Here is a 22,606-nt window from a genome sequence, read left to right as displayed (position 1 = left end):
AGGCTACAAGATACTCTGAAAGGGGAGCACTTCGTTACCCAAAACACCAGATATTTCTGGCATCATGGCAAGACAGCAGCATGCTCACAACATCCACAATAACCTGGTATTTGTAGGGGGAAAAAAAAAAAAAACATTTAAGGATCACTGCCTCTCTCACTTTAGAAAGTTTATTCAATGTAAGCCAAAATTGGGGTTTTTCATAAATGACATATTATTTTATCATAAACCATATCAAAAATGGAAAAAAAAAAATGAACCCAGGATTCTGTGAGCCTTCCTTAAAGAACATCTGTTGACAATGGCATTTCTTCCTCTTACTTAGATTGCATCTCTAACAACTTCCTGACCTATGGAGTAACACACAAGCAGCCTCAATTCCTGACCTCTAACAACCAGGTACAGGACTTCCCAGGCACTTGCAGCACGTTTAGCCCCACCACACTGCTCCTGTGAACAACAGCTACAAAAAGAATCTGAAAAATGATTACTATCTTGCTTATATAGACATAATACAATGAAGTCCTGGAGTCACATGCTAAAGAACAAATTCACACCCTCCGTGAGCCATCTGGTTGAAAGCCAAGTATTTTTCTCCTCCACCCACAAGTCTTGTATAAACATAAGAATAGCGCAGTTCCTCTTTCAGGAGGAACACACCTAGAGAAAAAGTCAACAATTCCCTCTCAGCCAGTTTCATGAACGCGTTTTATGAGAACAAATTTGCAGCCTGTCCATTTCTGACAGCAGTATGAAAGAATACCTGTTTCTTGACAGGCCAAAAAAAATAGTAATAATAATAATAAAAAAAAAGGTATTTTAGAATCTGGCTGTGGGCTGCTATTGCCACATGCCTACTTTTCAGTGCAGCAGTTCCCATTCACAGCAGTATGGCTTCACTCAAATGACACTGAAGTCCTTTCATTATTTCCAGGTTATCCCACTGTTCTCATGTCACAGCCCAATTAGGAACTGCTCAGCTGTGTATTAGCTCAACAGGCCTTTTAAAGTCAAATAAAGACAGTTTTGGATCAGACAACTGATGTCTGATATCAGTGTTTAAATTATCCAAGTCTTTCAGGTGCTCATCCCTTCTCTAATATCACATTTTACCTTTACAGCCACATACAGAGCTTCCCATCCTCCAACTGTTTTGTAACTCCTACTAAATTGGCTAAATAAGTATCCTCAGAAGGAAAAAAAAAAAAAAAAGACACATTTTTTAAAAATCATGTCTGACCTTCACAGGCACCATTGTCAGAACAGGTAAAACCTATTCAATTCATTTGCAGGGGGGTAAATACATCAATTAGTAGTATGCCTTATACTAGCCAGACAAACGCACAATGAGTTGTGCACAACTGTGACCAAAAATCTATTTGACAATTTTCCTCTGCTCACCCTTCTCAAACTTTCTCCTATGTCAAAACATTCAAGCAAGGCTGTCTGTCAGTACCTTTCAGGGAAACTACAGATTACTTCTCCTCCAGAACAAATTGCTCACCCTTTCATCCAGATGCCTTTACGCCATGTACCAACTCCTCTGTTAATGCTCAGCCTGCTCCTTATTCAGTCACCCCAAAGGGGAAACCTGCAGGCTCTGGTTTCATGCCTGGCACTTTCCCCAAAGCAACTTGTGGGAGAAGGAGAAAAACTTCAGTCTCAAGAGGGCTTTGTGCCTGCAGAGCAACCAGACCAGCAGTTACACCAATTAATAACTTTCTAGTAGAGGATAACTGACCCTCTAGACAAAACTGAAAAAGCTCCAACCTTTCCCAGTGACATTTCTCTTATAATGACAGTTTAGAAAGCGCACCGTACATTTTCCTGAAATTAGTGACAACTACTGTATCATCCCCTTGCATACAGTTCCAAAACTTCTATTTTCCATCCCTACTGAGTATCACATGCCAGACGTTTTTACAATTGCTATCTGTTTTCCCCTACCTCTATTTAGTCAATACACACCTTTTAAAGAATCTCACAGAACTACTTAACACTCAAGATTTTCTTATTTGCATCAATCAAACACTGGAGGGGTCAGACACATTTCTGCCCTGCTTCAGATTAAGCCATTTGAGCTCCATGATCTGTCTAGCTTCTTCAGAAGGCATAAGATCCTTATGACAGACTGCAAGTAATTTGTCTCAAACGAAAATTTTGTTCTGAAATTAAACCAAAAATTTAAAGGGCCTTAAAACATATTTTGCTATCAATTAAAAGTGTAGATAGTCTAGTCTTGAATGGTTTTTTTGTTTGTTTGTTTGTTTTTAAGGTAGGAAAGAACTTAGAAAATAAGATAAATTCCTTTAGTCCCAAATTTCTTTCACTAATATTCTCATCCTACAGCCTTGCTGAGAGTGACAGATGGGACAGATCCTCCCAGTACATGCAGCAGAGAAAGCAGAAGGCTTCTGTCCCAGTAACGTACTTCAGACCAAGGCACATCACTGAGAGCAAACTGGACAGGCAAAAGCCTTCAAAGCACATTAACCAAAGGAAAAAGGCTCAGGATGCATCTGACATATCTATCCCATGGCAAAAATTATTAGCAAATACATGAAAACATCATGAGATAAGAGTAGTAAGAGACAGTTTACTCCTCTTATAGGATTTGTTTCAGGCAGAGGGGGAAGAGGGGAGGACTCCTTTGAAGACAAGTTACCCAAAGTTTTATCCAGCAGCTCCTGCAAGTTATTTGCTTCCAGATTTGCTATTCCTCAATGATAGCAAGCACAGCTGAGAAGGCTTTCCTCTTGGAAACCAATTATCAAAATTATAATATTCAGATTACATTATCTCAATTATTTCATTAAAAACCAGGAGTGAGGATGGGAGTTGCACTGCTACAAAGCATAACATGAAAGATTGCAGCTGCATCCCATAATCTCATTTAGTTTCAAGACAGCTGTTGTAAAGAAAAGGAAGATAAGGGCTACGTGAATTTTTAGCATAAGTGCTCCCAGAGAAGAGCAAGCTAGTGAAGTAAGGGGAGGGGGGAGATATCCCAATCTAGAAACAAGCCACAAGTGCAGACCCAACAGCCGACCAGTGTCACGCTGAAATACCAGCGGGTCACCACTCAGGCACAGCGCTTTGTACTCATGAATCCCATGAGGTTAAGGACCTTACTGCCCCACTGAAAGTGTCGGTATTGAAAACATTGCACAATCTTACAACAAAAAATTCCTTCTCTAGCTATGTATGTCTATGCTTTATAGCCATGAATATTTTGAATATCATAGTAGTCCAGATTCTTCCATATTTTAGCACCCATACAGTGGCTGACTCCATAGCCATACCAGGTTATGCTCCTCTAGACTACCAGGAAGATTTGACAATTGACATTTGGACATCTGATAAGGACAGGAAAATGCCTTCATCCCCCTTCCCAGGGAACAGGGATAACAACACTATTTAGCCATTTTCAGATGTAAATTAGGAAAATGCATGCTTTTTTTTTTTTCCCTTTCCTTCTTTAACTACCTTATCATTGCAGAGTGGTATCATTTTTTCACAAAGCCTACCACTTGAAAAGCCTATGGAACAATCTCAGAAATATTTATTTCAAAGCCTTGTGTAATGTCATTATTAGCATTTTATTTCAAATCGTGACTCATGGATATTCATTCTGAAAAGCCATAAAATAAAAGCACTAGGAAGCATGCAGTGAGAGACCAGGGCAATAATGAAAACAAGAATGGAAATCAATAAAGAGAGAAAGAACTAGACCAATGGGAACTGGACCATATCACAGACCGTAATTCACTGGTGACTAACTTAGACTGAATGCTAACGACTGAGCGCTGGCAGGAACACATTTGATCAAAACCTATCTGACACAGTGCAGAGCTCAAAAGGCAAATCAGGCAGGTCTCTCTGAAGCTATGGTAATTAGAGCTTAGCGGTGTGACCGTTTTTTGTTCCCTGAAGAAAAAAAGGAAAGAAAAAAAATTAGTCTTAAAGCTGTTACTCTCTGCGAATGCTTAGTTACAACTTCACAATATATTCATAGAGCACATACTTGTGCAAAATCCTGCTGAAATGGAAAAAGCTCCCATGCAGGCTGGAGGGTAGCTCGCTTTCCCTAAAGGCCAGGGCCTGAGAAGGGCATTGCCATCTACATGAATGGGAAGAGGGTAAGTGTTTCAAGGACAGCACACATATTAAATAACATGAAGGCAGATGAGATAACATCAGATGTTTGAAAGAAACAATGAAAGGAAGTGGACTGAAAGCCTCCCAGCCTTCCCTGCTGACAACAACTGCACTCAAAGACAAGCATAACAAGAAGGGGCCAGCAGGGGAACTGCTGGAGTAGGACGAAAGCTGTAAAATCCAGACCAAGGGAGAATAAATGTGCTTTCAAACATGAACCACTACAGGTCTGCATTTATGGAGCAGTCCTGAACAGAGCATTCAGTGCCAGGAAGCACAGAGGTCCACCAGTCCTGGCAGGAGCTCAGTGGAAAGCCCCCCAGGGTGACGGACAATGCCAACAGGGAGCCCAGGGAAGGAGACTGGCACTTCACCTCAGCACCACAACAAAACAGGGAAAAAAGGTATAGGCAGCAAGGACAAAACCCCAAATTGGGAGGTTAATATGCCCAGTTAATTTGTCCCAGTAATTTCCAGTCTACAGCCTAGAAAAAGCAACCACTGCAGTCCCTCTCAGGTTATGGGGGAGTGAAAAGCATCTTTCCCTTCATTACATTCAAACACCAGGGGGGTAGGGAAACATCTGTCCTCATACCTCCCTGACACTCGTTTTTATCCAATGGGAACCCACGGACAGGCCACAGTTTAAGCTTAGAGTTTATTACCTGTTCTCAGTTCTTCTGCCACTGAAGTCCACAAAGAAGAAGAAACCCTACCTCACCTCGAAACAAACTCACCACAAAGTGCTTTGCAGGTGGTGCTTCAAGTTCAGGAGACAGCTCAACTGCACCTTTCTGCTCAAGAGCGGAACCATAAGCTTTAGAAAGTGCGGTGTCCCCAGATGTCTTTAGAAACTGCTAATGACCTAACTCAGTGAGGTACCCTGTCAACTTCTCAGTGTCTGAAAAGACACCAAAGGCTTAAGCTGGTAGAAGTGGAAAAAATGATTTATTTTTTTTTTCCCTCTCCAAAACATAATCTAGAGGTTGGTTTTTGTTTTGTTTTTAATATATATTTCTAATAGTAGCAGTTCAGTTTTGGAATAAAGAAATTGGAATAACCTTGTCATGTACAATTATCAAGGATCCTTCCTTTCAGATCACCAGGAGAGGATGAGCTCTTAGACGAGCATTCTTAGATGCTCAATACAAGCCTTTCTCCTTTAAGTTGTGATGAAATTCTGGTATCTTATCCCGAAAAAGCTGTTTAAGATGACTTTAGTACACACTGTGCTGGTAATTTATGTATCTAACCAAAAGCAACAGAACAGGATTCCTGATCTCCATCTCTCCCTCTATCACAGAAAGAAATGGCACAGTGATTAGGAGCATGCCAGAGGAACAACAGAGCTGACACTTGCATACCTATTGAATAGAGAATTGGGAGGGAGGATGGAAGGGAGGGCATGCGGCTCTGGAGATGCAATTTCCTCTCCAGACTTCAGATAAAAATCAATTTTCAATATTTCTGTTATTTGCAAAGTGAAGGTAGAGGACCAATACTCTGTGCAAAGCACGAAGGACAGCTAAAGGAATGACAATGAACAACAGAAGCGTACAGAAATCTGAGCAGGCAGAGAGAGAGGTTGAGTTTATTCCTTCAGCTCCCAGTCCTCTTCTCTTTTACCAAGACTACCAAATTAAGATGGGAAGTTTCTTTTCCCATTTTTAAAGCATTTCTTGCCTCTGGTGCAAAGGACCAGGTAACGCAATCCCAAATCAAAATAAAAGGTATATGTGCTGTTTGGTAAAATCCAGTATAGTTAAGGAGTCTGAGAAACAGAGGAGAGTTATGGAGAATAAGGTTTTTACCTAACTTTGTGCAAGTAAATCTCAAGGAACAATAACCAGCATTTCCAAGTGATTCACTCAGTAGGGACCAAGCACAAGTGTGCTCCTAAGACGCATTGAAAAAATGACTGACCTTCAGAATAATTCACAGCATTGTCTTTGTACTAGGTTTTCCAAAAATCATTGTTATTTAGCAGTGCTGAGTAGGAGTAAGGCAGACAGGCCAAAGGCTCCTTTGAACCTTCCAACACTGGGAGATTCCTGAGATATTATTATATGTGCCTGTATTACTACAAGCAGGATAAAAGATGAGCCAGACTCACGCTGTTGTAGTCTATTCAAACACAAAACTGTGGTGTCAAAGGAAGGAAGGAAGCACGAATTTGTCTTTTGTCACACAGAAAACCAATGTATATACATGGTAGTGGGTTTGAAAACAAAAACATCGACTCGAGTACGCTGGGTAGTATTTTACTGGGGAGAATTAACTCCAAAAGCTGTGGCCTAATTGCCTCATTACACGTGTCTGCTAAGAGCATTCGAGCCATATGCAGAAGTCCAAGAAGAATGGCCACGTCTGGAAGTGCTCCGTACACACCCTGACCATTCAGCCTCCCGCAGTCAACAAATCGCTTGACCCAACAGATGTTTGTTCAACTCCGCTCCACAGCTTGCCAAGTTGGGCCACGGCAGGATGCCAAAGCAGCCGTTTTTGAAGCTAATCCGATGACCTGGAGCTCAGAACTTGTGGTAGCAGCTTGGCTTAAAGCAAATTAAAACAAAGGCCCACAGCAAGGTCCTGATGGAGTGCCTAGGAGTTGTTACCACTGAACGGTCTTTGTTCTTCATCACTGCTGCACTGAAATTACTTTGAAAGCCTGGTGATACGCATGGCTATTGAACATGAATCCAGACTCAGCAGTGTGTATTTTGTCAGAAAGATCTTTTTAGCCTAGAAACTGAAGTGATAATTTATTCTCTGCATCAAGGAATTGAGAAGTTAGTCAGTTCAGTCATCTAGATTGAAGCATAAAGAGATCCAAATGAGGCGGCACAGAATTTCTTCAGAACAAGAGCCTGAGAGTTGTCCAGCATCTCCGAAAGAAACCTCCTTCCCAAAAGAAGGCAGAAGGTCTTTACCTACAGAGGAGTACAGCCTGCTCAGGAAAATGAAATAAAAATAATAAAAATGAGGCTGTTTATATATCTGACCTAGAATCAGAAGGACTAGTCACACAAAGTCACAAATCTGCCATAATTATTTAAAAGTTGATAAAAATCAAGTAATCCGTTTGCTTTTTATTCTTGGTTTCTGGCTTAAAGAATGCTATAGATCTTATCTAAACCCCAGTGAAGCAGCTAAGAGACAGCCACACTAGTGAAAGAGATTAAAATCAATAAAAACACAAGGGCAAGCGTTTAGAGAGAAACATCAGGCCTCGGGAAAGGTAGTTGCAAAGTCCTGGAGGGCTGTACCTGCAAAATAAACATAAATGCACTATTTCCATACTTGTCATTACAGAGAGGACACAAACACGATATTGAAGTCTTCTGATTTTGAAATTTGATATTGAAATTCAAGGCTGGGATGCATTGGCAAGCACAGTGCATAAGAAAACTGTGCTGGAAACCACAACCAGCATGGAGCGGTGCTAGCAGGACAGGGATAAATTCAGAGTCACACACATCAGGCAAGGACTCACAACAACTTCTCCTAGATTTTTGGCCTCCTTAGTTGCTCTGAACTGAGGGTTGGGATGCCCTGTCTCAGCACAACCCCAGACAAAGCATGAAAAGGCAACATGAAAAGGAGTGTGTATTAACCACAGCTGCAAAACACACAGAGAAAGGCCATTAGAGAAGGATAAGGATGAGACACGATCGCAAAAGTGGTGGTTCATAGCTTGGATTGCTTCATTTAACAGAATGAGACACCATCCTCTACTGAATCCCTCAGAGAGGAAAAGCTGCTATCTGAACTGAGGGGCTAAGCTGATAGAATTACACTGGGGTATAAAACAAGCTGCGAATGGATTCAGTCTGGAAACAGAAGTCTCGTAACTATTAGAGTAATGACAAACAGTGGGGATTCCCACTGATTGAAATTTCACCTGTTTACAAAAGAGACAACCTGGTTGCTTTTGGAAATGGGACTGTCTCGACACAGGAGGTGCCCTCTCATCAGTGTAAAGAAATGTAGAACTTGTTTGTGTGTTGAAGCCGTTCAGCAAGAATTCTGCAGAGGTAAGCTTTCCATGGCACGGCAAAGCAACACCTTGGTTCAGCCACAATATATGCCAGGGTGCTTAGTAAGTGTACCTGAGGCATGGTGGCTTTGTTAGTGTATCTTACTACTTGCTTTGTTACAAGCAACACATTTAATTAAACAGGTATCACTAAAGGCATAATGAAGGTAGCAGAGCTGTCTGGCAGCTGTGGCGTTATTCCCTGGTAACTACTCCATGATTCACAAAGCATCTTCTGAACTGTCAGGTGGATAAAATACCTCATTTAACACAGGAACTATTGAAGGGAAACCTGCCCATAGCCTATTTATGTCACCCTTCAGAAAAGGCTCATATTTTGGTTCAGTAGGTTATATGCACACAAATTGAAAACACACATGTAATTTGTGCAGGACCTACTGCATTGGCACCTGTGTACCCAACTAGGCCTACTACAAAGTAACTTCATGTTTGGCTCCTGCTAAAAAAATCACCTAATTAAATGCCATCCCCTCTTTAAAACTGTGTTAGTTTAGTCCGCTCTGGTGTTTTGCACTTTCCTGTACATCAGAAGACGGCATGTATTCGTTTATTGAGTATCCAAAAAAAAGCCCCAACAAATTATTATATTTTATTAGGCTTAAAATTAGCAAGCAACTTGCAAGCACGTTTTGATAGTGCCTTAGGTTCTAATTTTCACTTCATCATATGAATGGCCATAGTGAATAAATATTCTGAGACCTGCCTTAAACACACCCATACATATACCATCCAAGAACAGGTTCACTTCATTGACTAAATGATCTGGTTTCTCGCTCTGAGTCCTTCAGCCCTTTTGAAAGAAAAGCTTCAAGGCTACCTATTTTCTTCTGATGTTAATATGCAATTCTGTTCATTTTCCAAGCTCTCCAGCATTATAGATTGAAATGGATTTGCATTGCTGACCATCTGTATTGCTCTGAGCTTCAACATCTCGCACCCCTTCACAGAATCTCTCAATCCACGTACCACTGCTGCTATTATAATCAGTATGCATTACCCCATTTATCTTATTAGCACTGTCAGTGTGATGCTGCTCACTGGTATGAAGAAGCCATTCCACTGTAACCACATCATTACTAAAAATAAAATAGGGCAACTTTTTTCCCCTCTCCAAAAAGCAGCTTACGACAGGTCTGCTAGTTGCTTATTGAAGTGAGCATGGGAAAAAGTTAGAGAGCTATCTGCACAGTTCTGCAGTGGGATGATTTATTTTCTTGTTTCCCTTTAAAAAAAGGAACTCACACAATTAGTATAGTTGTTTTCCTGTTGGAACTAATTACTTTTCCACTGAAGAAAAAATACAAATTGAATCAAATTATGAAAATAAATTATCTTCACACTGAGAACACATATGCCATGGTTTGACCCAAAGCAAGTTTCTGCAGCCAAGGTATAAATCCATCCCCAAATACAACAACAAATATGGTATTTAATTCTTATATTTGTAAGACCTAGATAGCACAAACAGAAGAGTAGAAAATCAGTGTACTGTATTCAACAGGGCACACTCTGAGCAAGACCTAAGAAATCAGATCAATCCCAAAAGCTCAATATTAATAAAAAAATAAAACCTCTGCCATTAAAAAAAGCCATGAAAACATCTCTGCTTCCCTATGACAAGGTTTAGGAGTTTCATTCTACATGAAGGAGCTACCAAACTGAGCCAAGGCATAACTATACATCTGCAGAGAATGGGTTGGGGTAAGAGATTGTGTTTTATATAAACTAAGTAGCAATTTATAATTTTTACATATATATATATATATATATATATATATATATATATATATATATATATATCTGGAAAACTAGTAGTATTAAACGACTTTTATTCGGGATAAGCCATAAGCTCTTTAAAACAGATTAGGCTGTCATATGCAATGGAGCACTAATGCCCCTCCCCTCATATCAGTATCTATAGCTTTCTTTCTGCCTCTCACACTCGTGCACACTTTGTTCTTTTACACAGAACCATACACACGTGTATTTTCCACGTGTGCCTGTCCTTTAAGGCTTGAGCATCACTCCATAAGCACAGGGGACCAAGAAATGTCAAGGTGCCCAGGGAGGTGTGGACGTGCTACCACCACGATGAGCACCACTACCACCACTACCCCAGCTGCACTTCAGGCTCACATTAAGCCCACAATTTCCCCCTTTCCAGCACACAAATGCACCCAGAGACACATCACAACCTCACAGGACCAGAGATCCTAATGAGTTATTGAAGCCCAGAAGCGTTTTCTGCTGCCAAGCAGGAGACGCGTCTCACGCCCCAGTGCTTCAGCGCACCTCCAGCCTCAGACCCTGGCAGATGCTTAGAAGCGGCCCAGGAAATCACACGCAGGGTTCAATGCAATTTCCAAGCAATTATAGCTTTGTTATTCCTAATCTAAATTTCTATAAACATGTCAAAGTAATTGAGGACCAGGGCTATTTAAAACGCGTCAAGTTTACAAATTAAGGAGTACTCAATTAGGCAGGAACACCGAAATGGGTGCCTGGCTAAAACTTAACCCCTGATTAACCCTTTTAAATAACTGCTTAATTTAAAAAAAAAAAACTCTTTAATATGGCTAGATATTTTTTTTTTCAAAGAAAAAAGAGAAATCCTTAAACTTTGTACACAATTTTCAGATTGCTATTTTTCAAGAACCTAAAAAAGAGTAATTATAGTCCATTTGGTGGCCCATACACTTGACAGCAAACAGTTGCCACACGTACACATGCTAATGATCAACACAGGGAGGATGCTATTCAAAAGGTCCTCTCCAAGCTTTAAAAACTCACTCAGCTGTGAAAGCAGCAGACTATTGCAAAGCCAACTATTAAAAGGAAATACGGTATGTCAGCAAATCTCATAAGCAGGGCCTATTGAAGTCACACATTAAATAATAATAAAAACCCACAACAAAGAACATTTGATATTCAAATGGAAATACTATTCCTCTTCTACCTGTCATTCTGCCCCCATTAATCCCCACATCAGCACTAGAAAGTATAAGCAGAGCAACCTCTTGCAAATCAGTTCAGGTCTATCTACTGGATTAGATTCAGTGGATGGCTCAGGGTGTCACAATATTTTCCAAGGGCACTTTATTTGCTGTCTGAAGACATTCTTGAAAATCATTTACCAGTCATTAATTATGCATCCTATTTCTTATAATCAGTTCTTTTAATTAGTATCCCAGGCAGCTTTGGTGAGGATCCCACACTTGTAGTAATTAGGGGCAGCTTATTGCCCCTAATTAACTTCAGGCATAGCAGGACTGTATTACTTTGTTACTTTAGCTGGCTTTATGTTTGCATTTCATGTTCTGTCCTGCTTTACTGGCTCAGAAAGGCGACTGTGGTGCTACTTATCTCTTATAGGTTCCAGCTATCTCTTGACTTTGTATGAGCTGCTGTATTTTAAATCTCTCCGACTCTCCGGTCACCTCTGGCAAGCAATGTGATGCAAGGAGAGCGCATCCATAGAGCAAAGCAGTTGATGCTGATGACCTGACATCTACCCTAAATCCTCTTCAGGCTGCTTTGCCTCAGACCGCCACCAGTCTGGCTGCAAGGACTCCCATAATCTAACTTCTGGTTTAGCTTTGCCCACAAACAGCAGCATCCGTGTGCTCCAAGCCCCGTCTCTGCAAGTGGTGTGACAAGGAGGGTGACTTTAAAGCATACTCCTGATCTGAGATAAGACGTTGATGCAAACACCAATGCTGTCACAAATAAAGTTCCTCCAGGGATGCTCTTGCTTTTTAGAAGACTCACTTACCTCATCAGGTCGTTCTTTCCCAGCTAGTGGGCAGCAGCCATGACCACTGGCCATCAGCCCAGCACCATCCAGCACAGGTTAGCAAAATACAGCAGATGGGCTTAGATTTTTTCAGACTATCAGAAGAATTCTGCCAGCCTCCTTCAGTCTCCTTCCCTTGTGTGCTGCTCTGCATAATTAAGCGCACTTTTACCAAATACAGCTTATAATACGGTAAGAGGGTCATGCGCGGATGCTTTTGCCAGCTTAATGACTTTGTCACATCTCCGTGACCTTTAGAGACTCGTTCCAGACTGAGTTCTCACTAGCAACTGTAGTTATTAACATGTATTTAATACATGTAATTAATACATTAACATGTATTTAATACATGTTAATAACTACGCAATTGATGTATGTTGTAGTTCTCACAGAAACCACCCCTATGACCCCCTGCTACCAAAACCTTGCCACACAAACCCACTACAATGTATTATTAACATGTTAATTTGTTACAGTTTAAACATCTAGAACACATTAAGCAGGGCATGGTCTAGTGAACATCTAAAAGTTTTGTTGCCACTTTAAATAAATAATACTTCTAATTCCTACAACTTGCCGTCTGTACATGAGGAGCATCATTTATTAAAGTAACAGAAAGACTGTCAGAACCCAGTTGTTTCAATGCAACTTTGAGGAAGACCAAGCAAAGACCACAGATAGTGCCCAAGCCCTACTCCAGTTTATTGTTCTCCTTCCTTGAGATTTAGGAAGTAAAGAGGTCTTAGAATAAAAGTACTACTCTTAAAATTCCCCCTACCTTACACAGTTAAACAGCATTCTTATTTTATTTTCAGCAACACATAAGCAAAATAAATCTACATATCCATATCTTGCCAGATCTCAGTTCCCAGATTACCTTAACAAGATGCTTTTTTTTTTTTATTAAATATGTTTGCAGGTGGTAAAACATAAGTTTTATATATACAAAACATAGGCAGTCATTTTCAAGCATGTATTATTAAGGAAGAAGACCTGGAAGCATTAAGGAATGGTACCTAAAAACTTGGATGGCAGAGAAAGACAACTTTACAAGTTGGCCTTAAAAATGTCAAGTGATGTGTTTAAAGCTATTGAATTTGGGAGACAAATCATACTGAGAAAGAAAACAGAAACATATAAAGTAGATTATTCTCTGATGCGTGTTGTACTATTTACATTAAACTGCTTATAATTATTTCATCAAGCATGTACCAGCACACTTAGAACCCCCATTTGTAAAGATATGTGTGGGTACCAGAATGACATTACATTTGGTGTTAGGTCACCATGAGCTGAATCCAAGTGTCCGTTCAGGCAGATATCCCTCCTCTGCTCAGCAGAGGCAAGCTGAAGATTCCAAGATCCAGACGAACATTCCTAATGGGATTTGAAATTTCAGTCTCTGAATAATATCGCTATTTGTTGCTCTTCAGTCCCTGCTGGTAAGGGATTGAAAAATCCTCTTCCTTTGGTGACAGTGCAGGAAAGACGGGAGGTCTGAGGGGAACAGAGTGCTACAATGATTTAATATCAGTCCTATATCAAAACAACCACTTCTTTATTTCTTTCCCTTGCTTATGATCCATCCATAAGGGGATCAGAATAAACTGGTCAATATTAATATTTTAGCACTAATGCATATTTGATGTATTAAGCAGTTGGAATGATGAAACATTCGGAGAAAACTTTTGTAGGAGAAACAGCCGCCCATACCCTGCTACAAGGCCTCAGAATACATAATTCAGAAATCAGTGAAGGAACATAAGAGCAATAAGCACAAACCAGAGTAGCTCCTGAGTAAAAGCTAGCAAGATAAATATTTGGCACACACTGCCTGGAGGTCTATTTTTTATTTTCACAGAAAGCTCGTGAAACCACCATAAGAAAATCCCAAGCTGATAAAATGACTAAAACCTTCTGCAGAAAAAAAATAAAAAATAAAAATCTGGGACCATGAAAACACTGTTTACCCAAACACACATCCTACCATACTGATTTCCACAGAGTCCGGTTTCTGAGCACCAAGTCTCTTACCCACTCTTTCCCCTTGTTATTCTTTGTTACACCAACATGGACATTGAGTCTCTTCAGTTTCTTCCAGCTTAATCTGTATCTCTTTTTGTTAGCCCAGTACCTCTGATGCAAACTCTTATCCCCGGGATACTCTTCCTTCAGTTCTGCTTCATACTGAAAAGCAGAACTGATGACCAGTGGATTTCCCTGCTACAAATTTGTTCCTTTGTCACTGTTCTTGCTCAACAGTTCCTCTGCCCCAAAGTGAATTCAGTTCCATGTCTCAATACCTCTAACACAGTCCATTACCTATTCCCACTTCTCCCCTACTCTTTGTAGAAGTGCATCATCTCTTTGGAGATCTCATTTACACCCTGTCCAAGATCTGTCTTTTCTTCCACATCACTGTCTGTGCCCCAAACAATTCCACTCAGTACTGCTCCAGGGATGTTTCTGCTACAGCACCGCTCTGAGCTTCCCTCTGCTACTTGCACTGAACAGAAGCTTGGCCTCTACTTACCAAACCCCACTGCCAAAACAGCTGCACGTAAATGAATAACCAAAGTGTGCAAGATAAATGGAGACAGCGCTGGAAAAAGATTCTTGTTCCATCACCTTCTCTTTTTCTAATTTTTTTTCATCGGATCATGGGGTTTACAGAGTGCTCCATGTAGGACTGACCATCCATTCTTCACGAGGCTGTTAATTACTGCTTTTCCTCTTCCTGACAGGAAAAACACTCAAGAACATTCTTAAACTTACTCATACAAGTAATCACGCTTGAAGAGAGGCACACACTTTATCTCCTCACTGCAAAATAAATAAGAACCAGAAACATTTTTTTTGAGGAATTATCATCAGCTTGTTGAGAATTTTAAAGAAAAAAAAATCAAAAGCCTTCAGTGCTTATGGCTTTGAACATAACCTTCAAAACACAAACCTAAGCTGATGCAGCCTGGTACCCACAGACAAACACTCTGCCTCTCCTGCTGCTCAGAGTTTCCCCCACACAGCAACAAACTGAAAACTGACTTTTCACAGCTGCTATTCCGAAACCTGTGGGAATCAGCTGCAGCTCACAAGTGCTGGGCTGCTTTCAATTCGGTGCCAGCACTTCCAGGCAGAAGCAGGCTTTGGAGATACTTGCTAGGCAGAGGGAATAAGCGTTCGGCAGATGCTGTTCCTCCCCTCCTGAAAGACAACAGCTAAAACACAAAGAGAAGTTTGAGCACCAAACCTGAGCATGCCACAGCCAGCAGCAGGCAGCATGAGGAGCAAGAAATACAGGGGGCATCTTTGCAACAACTGTGTCAAAAAAAATGTATGAAAAGAGATTTATAGACTAAAAAGTTTTTAAAAATTTAGAGGTTGGCACACAGTTCAGGTGGAGTAAAACTGGTGCTCAGGTACAACTAAATACAGGACCAGAGTCAAGGCACAAAGGCTAGCACCCCAACAGAAACCCCTCAATCAGAAGGGAGAGCCAAGCACCTTCCCAGAAAGACAAAAATCACTCAATTTTTCCCCATAGCCACCTCTTGTTGATAAATGGGAAGTGAGTGTTTTCCCTGAGCTATTAGCTTTCCAGTTCCTGTGAGCACAGGAATAAAAGCGAAGCAGCAGGAGACAGGGATGCGCTAAGCTAGCAAAGTAGTAGACATCTATACAGAAAAAAAGAAACAAGAAGGGTTACAGGAAAGTAAAAAACATATACAGAGATACATTAAAAAAAAAAAAAAAAAAAGCTTGTATACAAAAGGCAACTTCAGGATGACATTCACGAATATTAATAAGAAATGGTGCAAAGCCAGAAGGAAAAAACAGGCTAACTACTAACTGGCAAGTAGTGCCCCAGAACATGAACTAGTCATGAACAGTGTGAATGAAGGAAGCATGGGGGTGGGGGGGAAGGGACAAATAATTTGCTTTTATAAGAAATGCTTCATTCAGAAAATAGTCAACTAGCAACCAACTAGTATTTTCTGCTCTAGCAATATTTTACAGTTAAAGACACGTACATGATAATTAATATTTTGGCATACTGACCAGATATAGGCAAAGGAATATGGTTTGGAGGGGGAGAATATTTTTACCAGTTTTATTGCTCCACAGCACCAATGAATATGTTTCTCAGATGATATCAGAGAGAAATATTAGGACAAAAAGAGTGGATCTGGTGTTTCTGCTTCTGTGTCACCAATTACCAACAGCTCAGACACACAAAACTTATAACTGGAGAATAAAAACTGCCTGGAAGGGGTGAGAAATGCCAGGCATCCCAACCAGCCAATTCCCTGGTACTATTCCTGCAGAGATGGCGACAGTCAACTGAGTCCTCAAACTCATCCTGTCAGCTCCCCTGTAGAAAAACTAATAAGTAGTCTTTCTCCAGCACTTGAAATGGGGTATTTGCCAACAGAGTTAACATACTTGTCAAACCACATGGGTGACAGAAAGAACTCAACAGCCTCATTCAGAAAAAAAAAAAAAGTTGTCCCCTCAAATGATCAAAAAAAGTCAAATATCAAAGGCAAATATGGGCTAAAATAGGCAGAGAAAACAAAACAAGCAAGCGAAGGAAGAGACTGATTAATTTTTCAGCATAGTAGAATGAAGTTTGTAGACTGTCCCTGCATACCCACTTCATTACACAGTTATTTACCAAAGACTAGTTCTCCCAGCACACTGCCCAGCTTTCAGCCAAGCCACTAATCAGTGCTGAGCTGGCTGGGCAGCAGCACAGTGTAAGATTAAATCAAAACTCAGAAGGGTTGTCATTTCTGAACTGGTGCTGGTAACCAGAAAGCTCTGCCTCATTCGACACCCTTCAGTGTTTCTTCAGCCACGGTTGACTCAGTTGCCCATGGTGAGCAACCTTCCTCCTGCAGATGTGAATTTCTTCTTTCCCAAAGAGTGAGTTCTCACTGGGGTGAAAAGATCTCATTGCCAGTAGTCTTGCCTTAATAAGTATGGAGCTGTACAAGCCAGCATCTTAATGGGCTTTGACAGGGCCTAACAAAATATACTAACTTGATTGAAAACAAAGTACCCATGGCTTAACGAATCACGACAAGGTGTTTGTGAAGGGAGCAGGAAGGTAAATAAACTTGATTTAAAATGACTTTCTGAATTCCTTCTCAAAATAAAAAAAAAAAATAAAAAAGATTTGTAAAGGAAATATTGAAGAGAGGAATAGAAGATGTCTTCCTAGAAAGTTCTTCAGAATTTTGACCAAATAGACAAGTTCTCTTGTTAAGCTCTTCCTCTGAAACACATCTGGAATTTCCAACAAGAATGGCTTTGGATGTATTCTCCTTCATACTAGAAGTTAAAAAAAGCATCTCATGAAGGAGGCTCTGAAACCATGAGATGAGTTTCCCTCCCAAAACGTGCTCAGCCAATCAATAAGTGACACAAGACCAGCTCAAAAACAGGAATAAGTGAGGCTTGGGGCAGGAGAAATAAAGACATTGAGAACAGAACTGTGATACAGAGAATAAAGTCTGACCCTGTAACCAACATATTCTTGATGAAGTCATTCATGAACCTCTTCTTTAGAGGCAAAGCACAAGAAACAGGAAAGAACAAATTCATTAAGCTCAGACAAAAATAAAGGATTGAATATTACCACTCCTACTTTTGACTATTAACTATAACTTGATGTTTTTCATATGCTCACAGGGAAGCAGGTAGATGGAGGAAATGGAAGGACAACAGGTCAGTGTGTATTCATGAAGTAAATCTCTTTTAGTTACGATTTCTAAACAGACGGCTCAATTACTTCTCCTACTTATCACCTATGAAAGCAAGACTTGAATTATCAGCTTTGATGTACTAAGCCTTTAATGCATTAGGAAATCTCCTTTAGCGTAGGAGCATTACTCCCCTCCCAGTCTTGGATTTCTGCCGTGTGACTGCTTTACTGGAGTAAATTTTAAGATGTTGAGGAAGAAAAACACTGGATGAATACCTTTTTGTTGGTGATGGTACTTAACTGTAGCATTTCGTTGCCCCTTCCTTCCTCAGGAGCTTTGATTCATCTCCCAGATACAGAACTTGCCTTTATCCTACACTCCTTAAATAAAAATGAGTATGCACGTAAAGGTATACAACTGACTATACAACTACAGTTACCAGGGCTGTTATCTAGTCCCTGTTTCAGTGTTATGTTCACGTACACCATTTTGTCTTGACGGAAGACAGCTGCACAGAGATTGCAATTCACTCTATCACCTAAATCCCATGAACTTTCTGAGGACAAAGTCAGCCTGTGGACTGCTTTGAGATTCGGTTTGGGTGGCGTGCAAATGGAGAAGGAAAAAGAATGATGTTAGTTAACTATGGCTTCTTTTTTGCTGGACTAAGAAGGAACAGGAGCAGAGAGGTAAAAAAGGAAAGATGCTAACATCTATTCCAGAAGATTCACTAGAAAAAGTGGAAACTACAAAAACGTGATAAAGACTCTTTCAAACCAAGATAAGCAAGTCTTATTTGCTAATGACATGACATGTAATGCATTGATGCAGTAATATTTCTCTAAAAACTTGGAAAATGCATGGTCAAATGTCCATAAATACCTACTAAAGATATGTTATTAGGAGTAGGATTAACACTTTACAGAATTAACTCCAACACTGTCAGGATCTGTTATACCACCCTGAAAAAATCATGCCATGCTTATTCTACTTCCTTCACCCCAAATCCACCAGTAGCCAAAGACAGGAGGAAATAGTAGGTCACCCACTAACTCTGAACGTTTCTGTCAAGTATCTTACAGATTACAGAAGGAATGCAGGCAGACATAGAAGTATTGTTTCAGCACAGTTTAGGCTAAATTGCGTTGAATTTGACATTCAAAACAAGCTGGCAGAGTTGACGGATGTTGGTAAATTGTCACAGTTCTTCTCTTAAAGTTTGGTCTTTTTTTTTTTTTTAATTAACCTTATATATGACAATAGAGCTGAGCTAATTTTACTTAGTGGGAAGAAAGAAGGATGAGAAAAGGCAACAGAGGAGCAAAACTGTCTGTATCTAAAATTCTTTACTTTAATTAGTATAACTCAGTCCATTAAGTATGATGGTTTCGAGATACTGTATGGTAGATTGCAATCTGATACTGAAGAAAGCACATAAGAATCCAGCCGTATTGTAAACCATTTCCTTACTGATATTACAATGCAACTGAGGATGTTTGATATGTGAATCCCATCTCACTCCCTTACTGGATAATACGTACCACATTAAAACAGAAGTAAACTGCATTCTGCAATATTTGCTCAGCAATACGCCAAATGAACTGGCAGAAAGCACAGATTACTTCTGCTCTCGAGCAGGGTGGATACTATTCTTAGGTGATCGGAAAAACTGCTGGTGCACAAGCACGAAGAGTGCACCACCAGAGCCAGGCTGGGCTGGGAGCTGGACCCACGGAGCACTGCAGGTTCTGGCCCTGGATCACTTACCTGCTGGTGCCAAGCAGGACAGGCGGCAGTGAATGGCTCTTGTTGAATAACACTGGTTGGGGACCTCACAATGGAGGGCCAGCCACTAACAGACTGCAGTCGTGAAAGGAAAGAGCGAGAGATGAAGGAACGGTGCACACCAGGGAGAAAATTCCTTCAGGAAATATGGCAGTGCTTTACCTGAGCATGGGTCCAGCTAGGGGACACCCAAAAGCGTGCACACGGGACCCCCGTGCAGCACAGACTGCAAACATTGCAGCACAAAGCAGCTTCTCCACCTGGCTCTCAGCTCCCCTCAGCCTGTCTGAACTCTGAGAACTGGTTCTGCTACACCATTCTCAGCACTTCACCAGACATTACATCAAATCATCAAGTACGAGGAAGGACGTTTATGTATATTTCATTACTTCTAGAGAGAACTGCAACTCCTAGAGAGAATTTTTGTGTGTTACGCCTTGTTTAAGAGCATTAGTTTGTGACCAGCAAGAGACAAATCACTCTGGTCCTGCAGCTAAATTCCTACACACAACAAAAATCTCTTTCCACATACAGTAGTTAAGCCAAAAGGCAGAATTCACTTAAAACCAGAAATTAACAAGAATACCGTTTAATTTTAACTATCAAGTCAATTCTGTCAGTCTGTTCCCTGCTCATATGCTATATCCACAAGTGCTACATTTCTGTATTGGCTGCACATCAGCAGTCTCCTTTCATACATCTTATTAATAAAAATAATACTGTCATTATTTTTAAAATGTTGTTCCTATATTTAGGGACTGAGATCAGTGAGAACTTCTAAACACTCAGTATCTTCTGCTGTTGATGGCCACAAGTTGCAACTTTGAGGCTGATATGGAAAAAATTCACCACCCGGAGGGCGATGGAGCAGGTCACAGAGGTGGGCTGTGGGAACTCATCTCTGGAGGTTTTTGAGACTCAGGTGGACAAAGCCACAGCTGGCCTGAACTACTGCTGTCACCCCAGGTTTGAGCAGGGCAGACTGGATGATCGGCAGATGTCCCTTAAGATATCTTCACTGTGATGACTCTTTCAGAGTGGAGGAACCCTCACTGGGCTGGGCAAAACCCTAATTCTATGGGGTTTTCTTTGGATTCCTGCTTACAAAAAGTCTGTACATGGGTATCACTGTTTAAGCACCTAAAAACTTAACAAAACCAAAATGTTCTTCTGGCAGTAATCATATTATTATCACCATGTTCACTTGTCAAAGAATTCACTAAGCAGAAATAGCCTAGAGCAGGCATAACTCTGGCACCCCAAACCATTTTGTATTGGTTCTTACAAAGCTTTAGAGACATGCAAGTAGCAGGATCATAAAAAGCTACACTGAACTGAATTCCTTCTGTGCCATATCAACACTCTGCTGGAAAGTGCTGTGGGCATTTTGTTGTTGTTTTACGGAACCGAACAGAAAGTAAAACAGCTCCAAGTAGCTCAGACCAAACACTTCAAGAACTGAGCGTTTACAGGAGTTGTCTGGAAGCACGGTGCCCTGCTGCAAAACTTTAGGTATTCTACCTGAGCAGTCGCTCAGAAGTCACGGAGCAGAAACAAACGAGCACCTCCGCAGGCAGCCCGGCCGCCTGCCGCCTCCCTGCTGACCCTCACGTCCCTGATGCTCGAGGGGACGAAGTGATTTTGGTGAGGCTGCCCCGAGGATGAAGGCAGCCTCCTCCACCTCTCCACTCCGCAGCGGGGTTCGGGGGCACCTCGGGGCGCTCCGGCTGCTCCGGGACCCCTCTGCCTGCCCCGGGACCCCTCCGACAGCCTCGCAGCCCCCCGCCGCGCCCCCAGCGCCCGGTTTTGGGGCAGCTCCGGGAACTCCCGGGAGGGTCCCCAGGGGGATGCGGTGCCCACCGCCCCCCTCCTCCAGCCCCTCGCCTTCGGGGAGCCGAAGGGGAGATGCCGGGGGTCTCGCCCGTGCGTCCGGGCGGCCAGGGGGGCTGCCCGTCGGGGGGGGCTCACCTTCTGCTGCCGGCGGGCCATGTCGGTGGGCTGCTTGGCGTTGAAGGGGTGCGCGATGCAGCGGGCGATGAAGACGTAGAGCTGCAGCCGGAGCCGCTTCTCCCGCTCCTCCCGCTGCAGCCGCTCCTGCTCCTCCCGGCCCTCGCTCAGCACCGAGGGGCTGGGGCTGGGACCGGGGGTCGCCGCCCGCCCCGCGCCCCCCTCCCTGCCCCGCACCTCCCGCGGCGGCGGCAGCGAGCCCCCGGCCGGCGCCCCCGGCCCGTCCCGCCGCCGCTCCTCTTCCTGCAGCTCATCGGACTCCTCCTCGCTGGACGAAGGGTCCAGCATCGCGGCCGAGGGGCTGAGCGGCCGGCGCCTTCCCGGACACGTCGAGTTTCCACCCCGACGGCTTCCTCCCGGGAGCCGAGCGAGGGGCGGGCCGGGGGAGGCGGGGTTTGGGAAGGGGGTCGAGCCTGGGTTGCCTTGGGAATTGCTCCGAGCCGCTCCCGGCGGAGGCGGGGACGGGGCTGGGCTCCAGAGACCGCCCGCCCGCACCTGCCGGGCTCGGCCCGGCTCCCCTCGGCCTCCCTCCCGCACCCCGCACCCCGGGGCCGCCCCAAAACGTCCCGGGGGTGCCTGCAGCCCCCCGCCCCACCACGGCTCGCCGGCATCCTCTGACAGGTAGAGCGGGCAGGACGGCAGGCATCGCAGATGCCTCCAGTAAGAAATAAATAAATAAATACATACAATAATAAATAAATAAACAGATAAACAGAAAACACTGAGAACATTTATTTATTTATTATTTATTTTTTCTGAGACGAGGAGTGAGCCGAAGCGTCGCTCTCTCGCCGAGGATGCCCCCGCTGCCAGCAGGCAGCTCGCATCCCTCACAGATCCGTGTTTTGGACGGATCCAGAGGGGTTCGTCTTCACAGTTCGGGCTGCGAGAAGCGGGTGGCAGCCTGCTAGCGTCGCTTCCTCAACTAACATAAAAAAGGTTTCGGTGCGTGAAAGTGAAATGTGTGGAGTCTGGTTGCGGTGCTCTGGGCAGCGGCCCTGGGGAGGGAAGGCACGTTAGTTTCAGGAGGATCAAGGAGCCCTCCTCTGGTCCCTGCAAAGCCACACACACACGGCAGTGCCGGTACCGGTACCAGGA

General features: G+C 42.6%; 1 protein-coding gene across 11 annotated transcripts in view; it reads right to left on the bottom strand.

The window, feature by feature from the left end:
• CADPS2 (calcium dependent secretion activator 2) overlaps positions 1-21,888 on the bottom strand; it is a 312,136-nt gene extending 290,248 nt beyond the window's left edge. For 7 of the 11 annotated variants that reach the window (XM_072033268.1, XM_072033281.1, XM_038184296.2 and 4 more), the window contains exon 1: positions 21,470-21,886. In XM_072033268.1, coding sequence (XP_071889369.1) covers positions 21,470-21,796 — 327 coding nt within the window. In that variant the 5' untranslated portion in view covers positions 21,797-21,886. Of the gene's footprint in view, positions 1-21,469 lie in introns of all 11 variants that reach the window. The other 4 variants (XM_072033275.1, XM_072033270.1, XM_072033291.1 and 1 more) reach the window with 2 other exon arrangements.
• Positions 21,889-22,606: the final 718 nt, after the last annotated feature.

The sequence above is a fragment of the Anas platyrhynchos genome, chromosome 1 (assembly GCF_047663525.1).
Source record: "Anas platyrhynchos isolate ZD024472 breed Pekin duck chromosome 1, IASCAAS_PekinDuck_T2T, whole genome shotgun sequence".
Lineage (NCBI taxonomy): Eukaryota > Metazoa > Chordata > Aves > Anseriformes > Anatidae > Anas > Anas platyrhynchos.
Note: the sequence above shows the minus strand (reverse complement) of the source record. Positions and strands in the feature narration are given on the sequence as shown.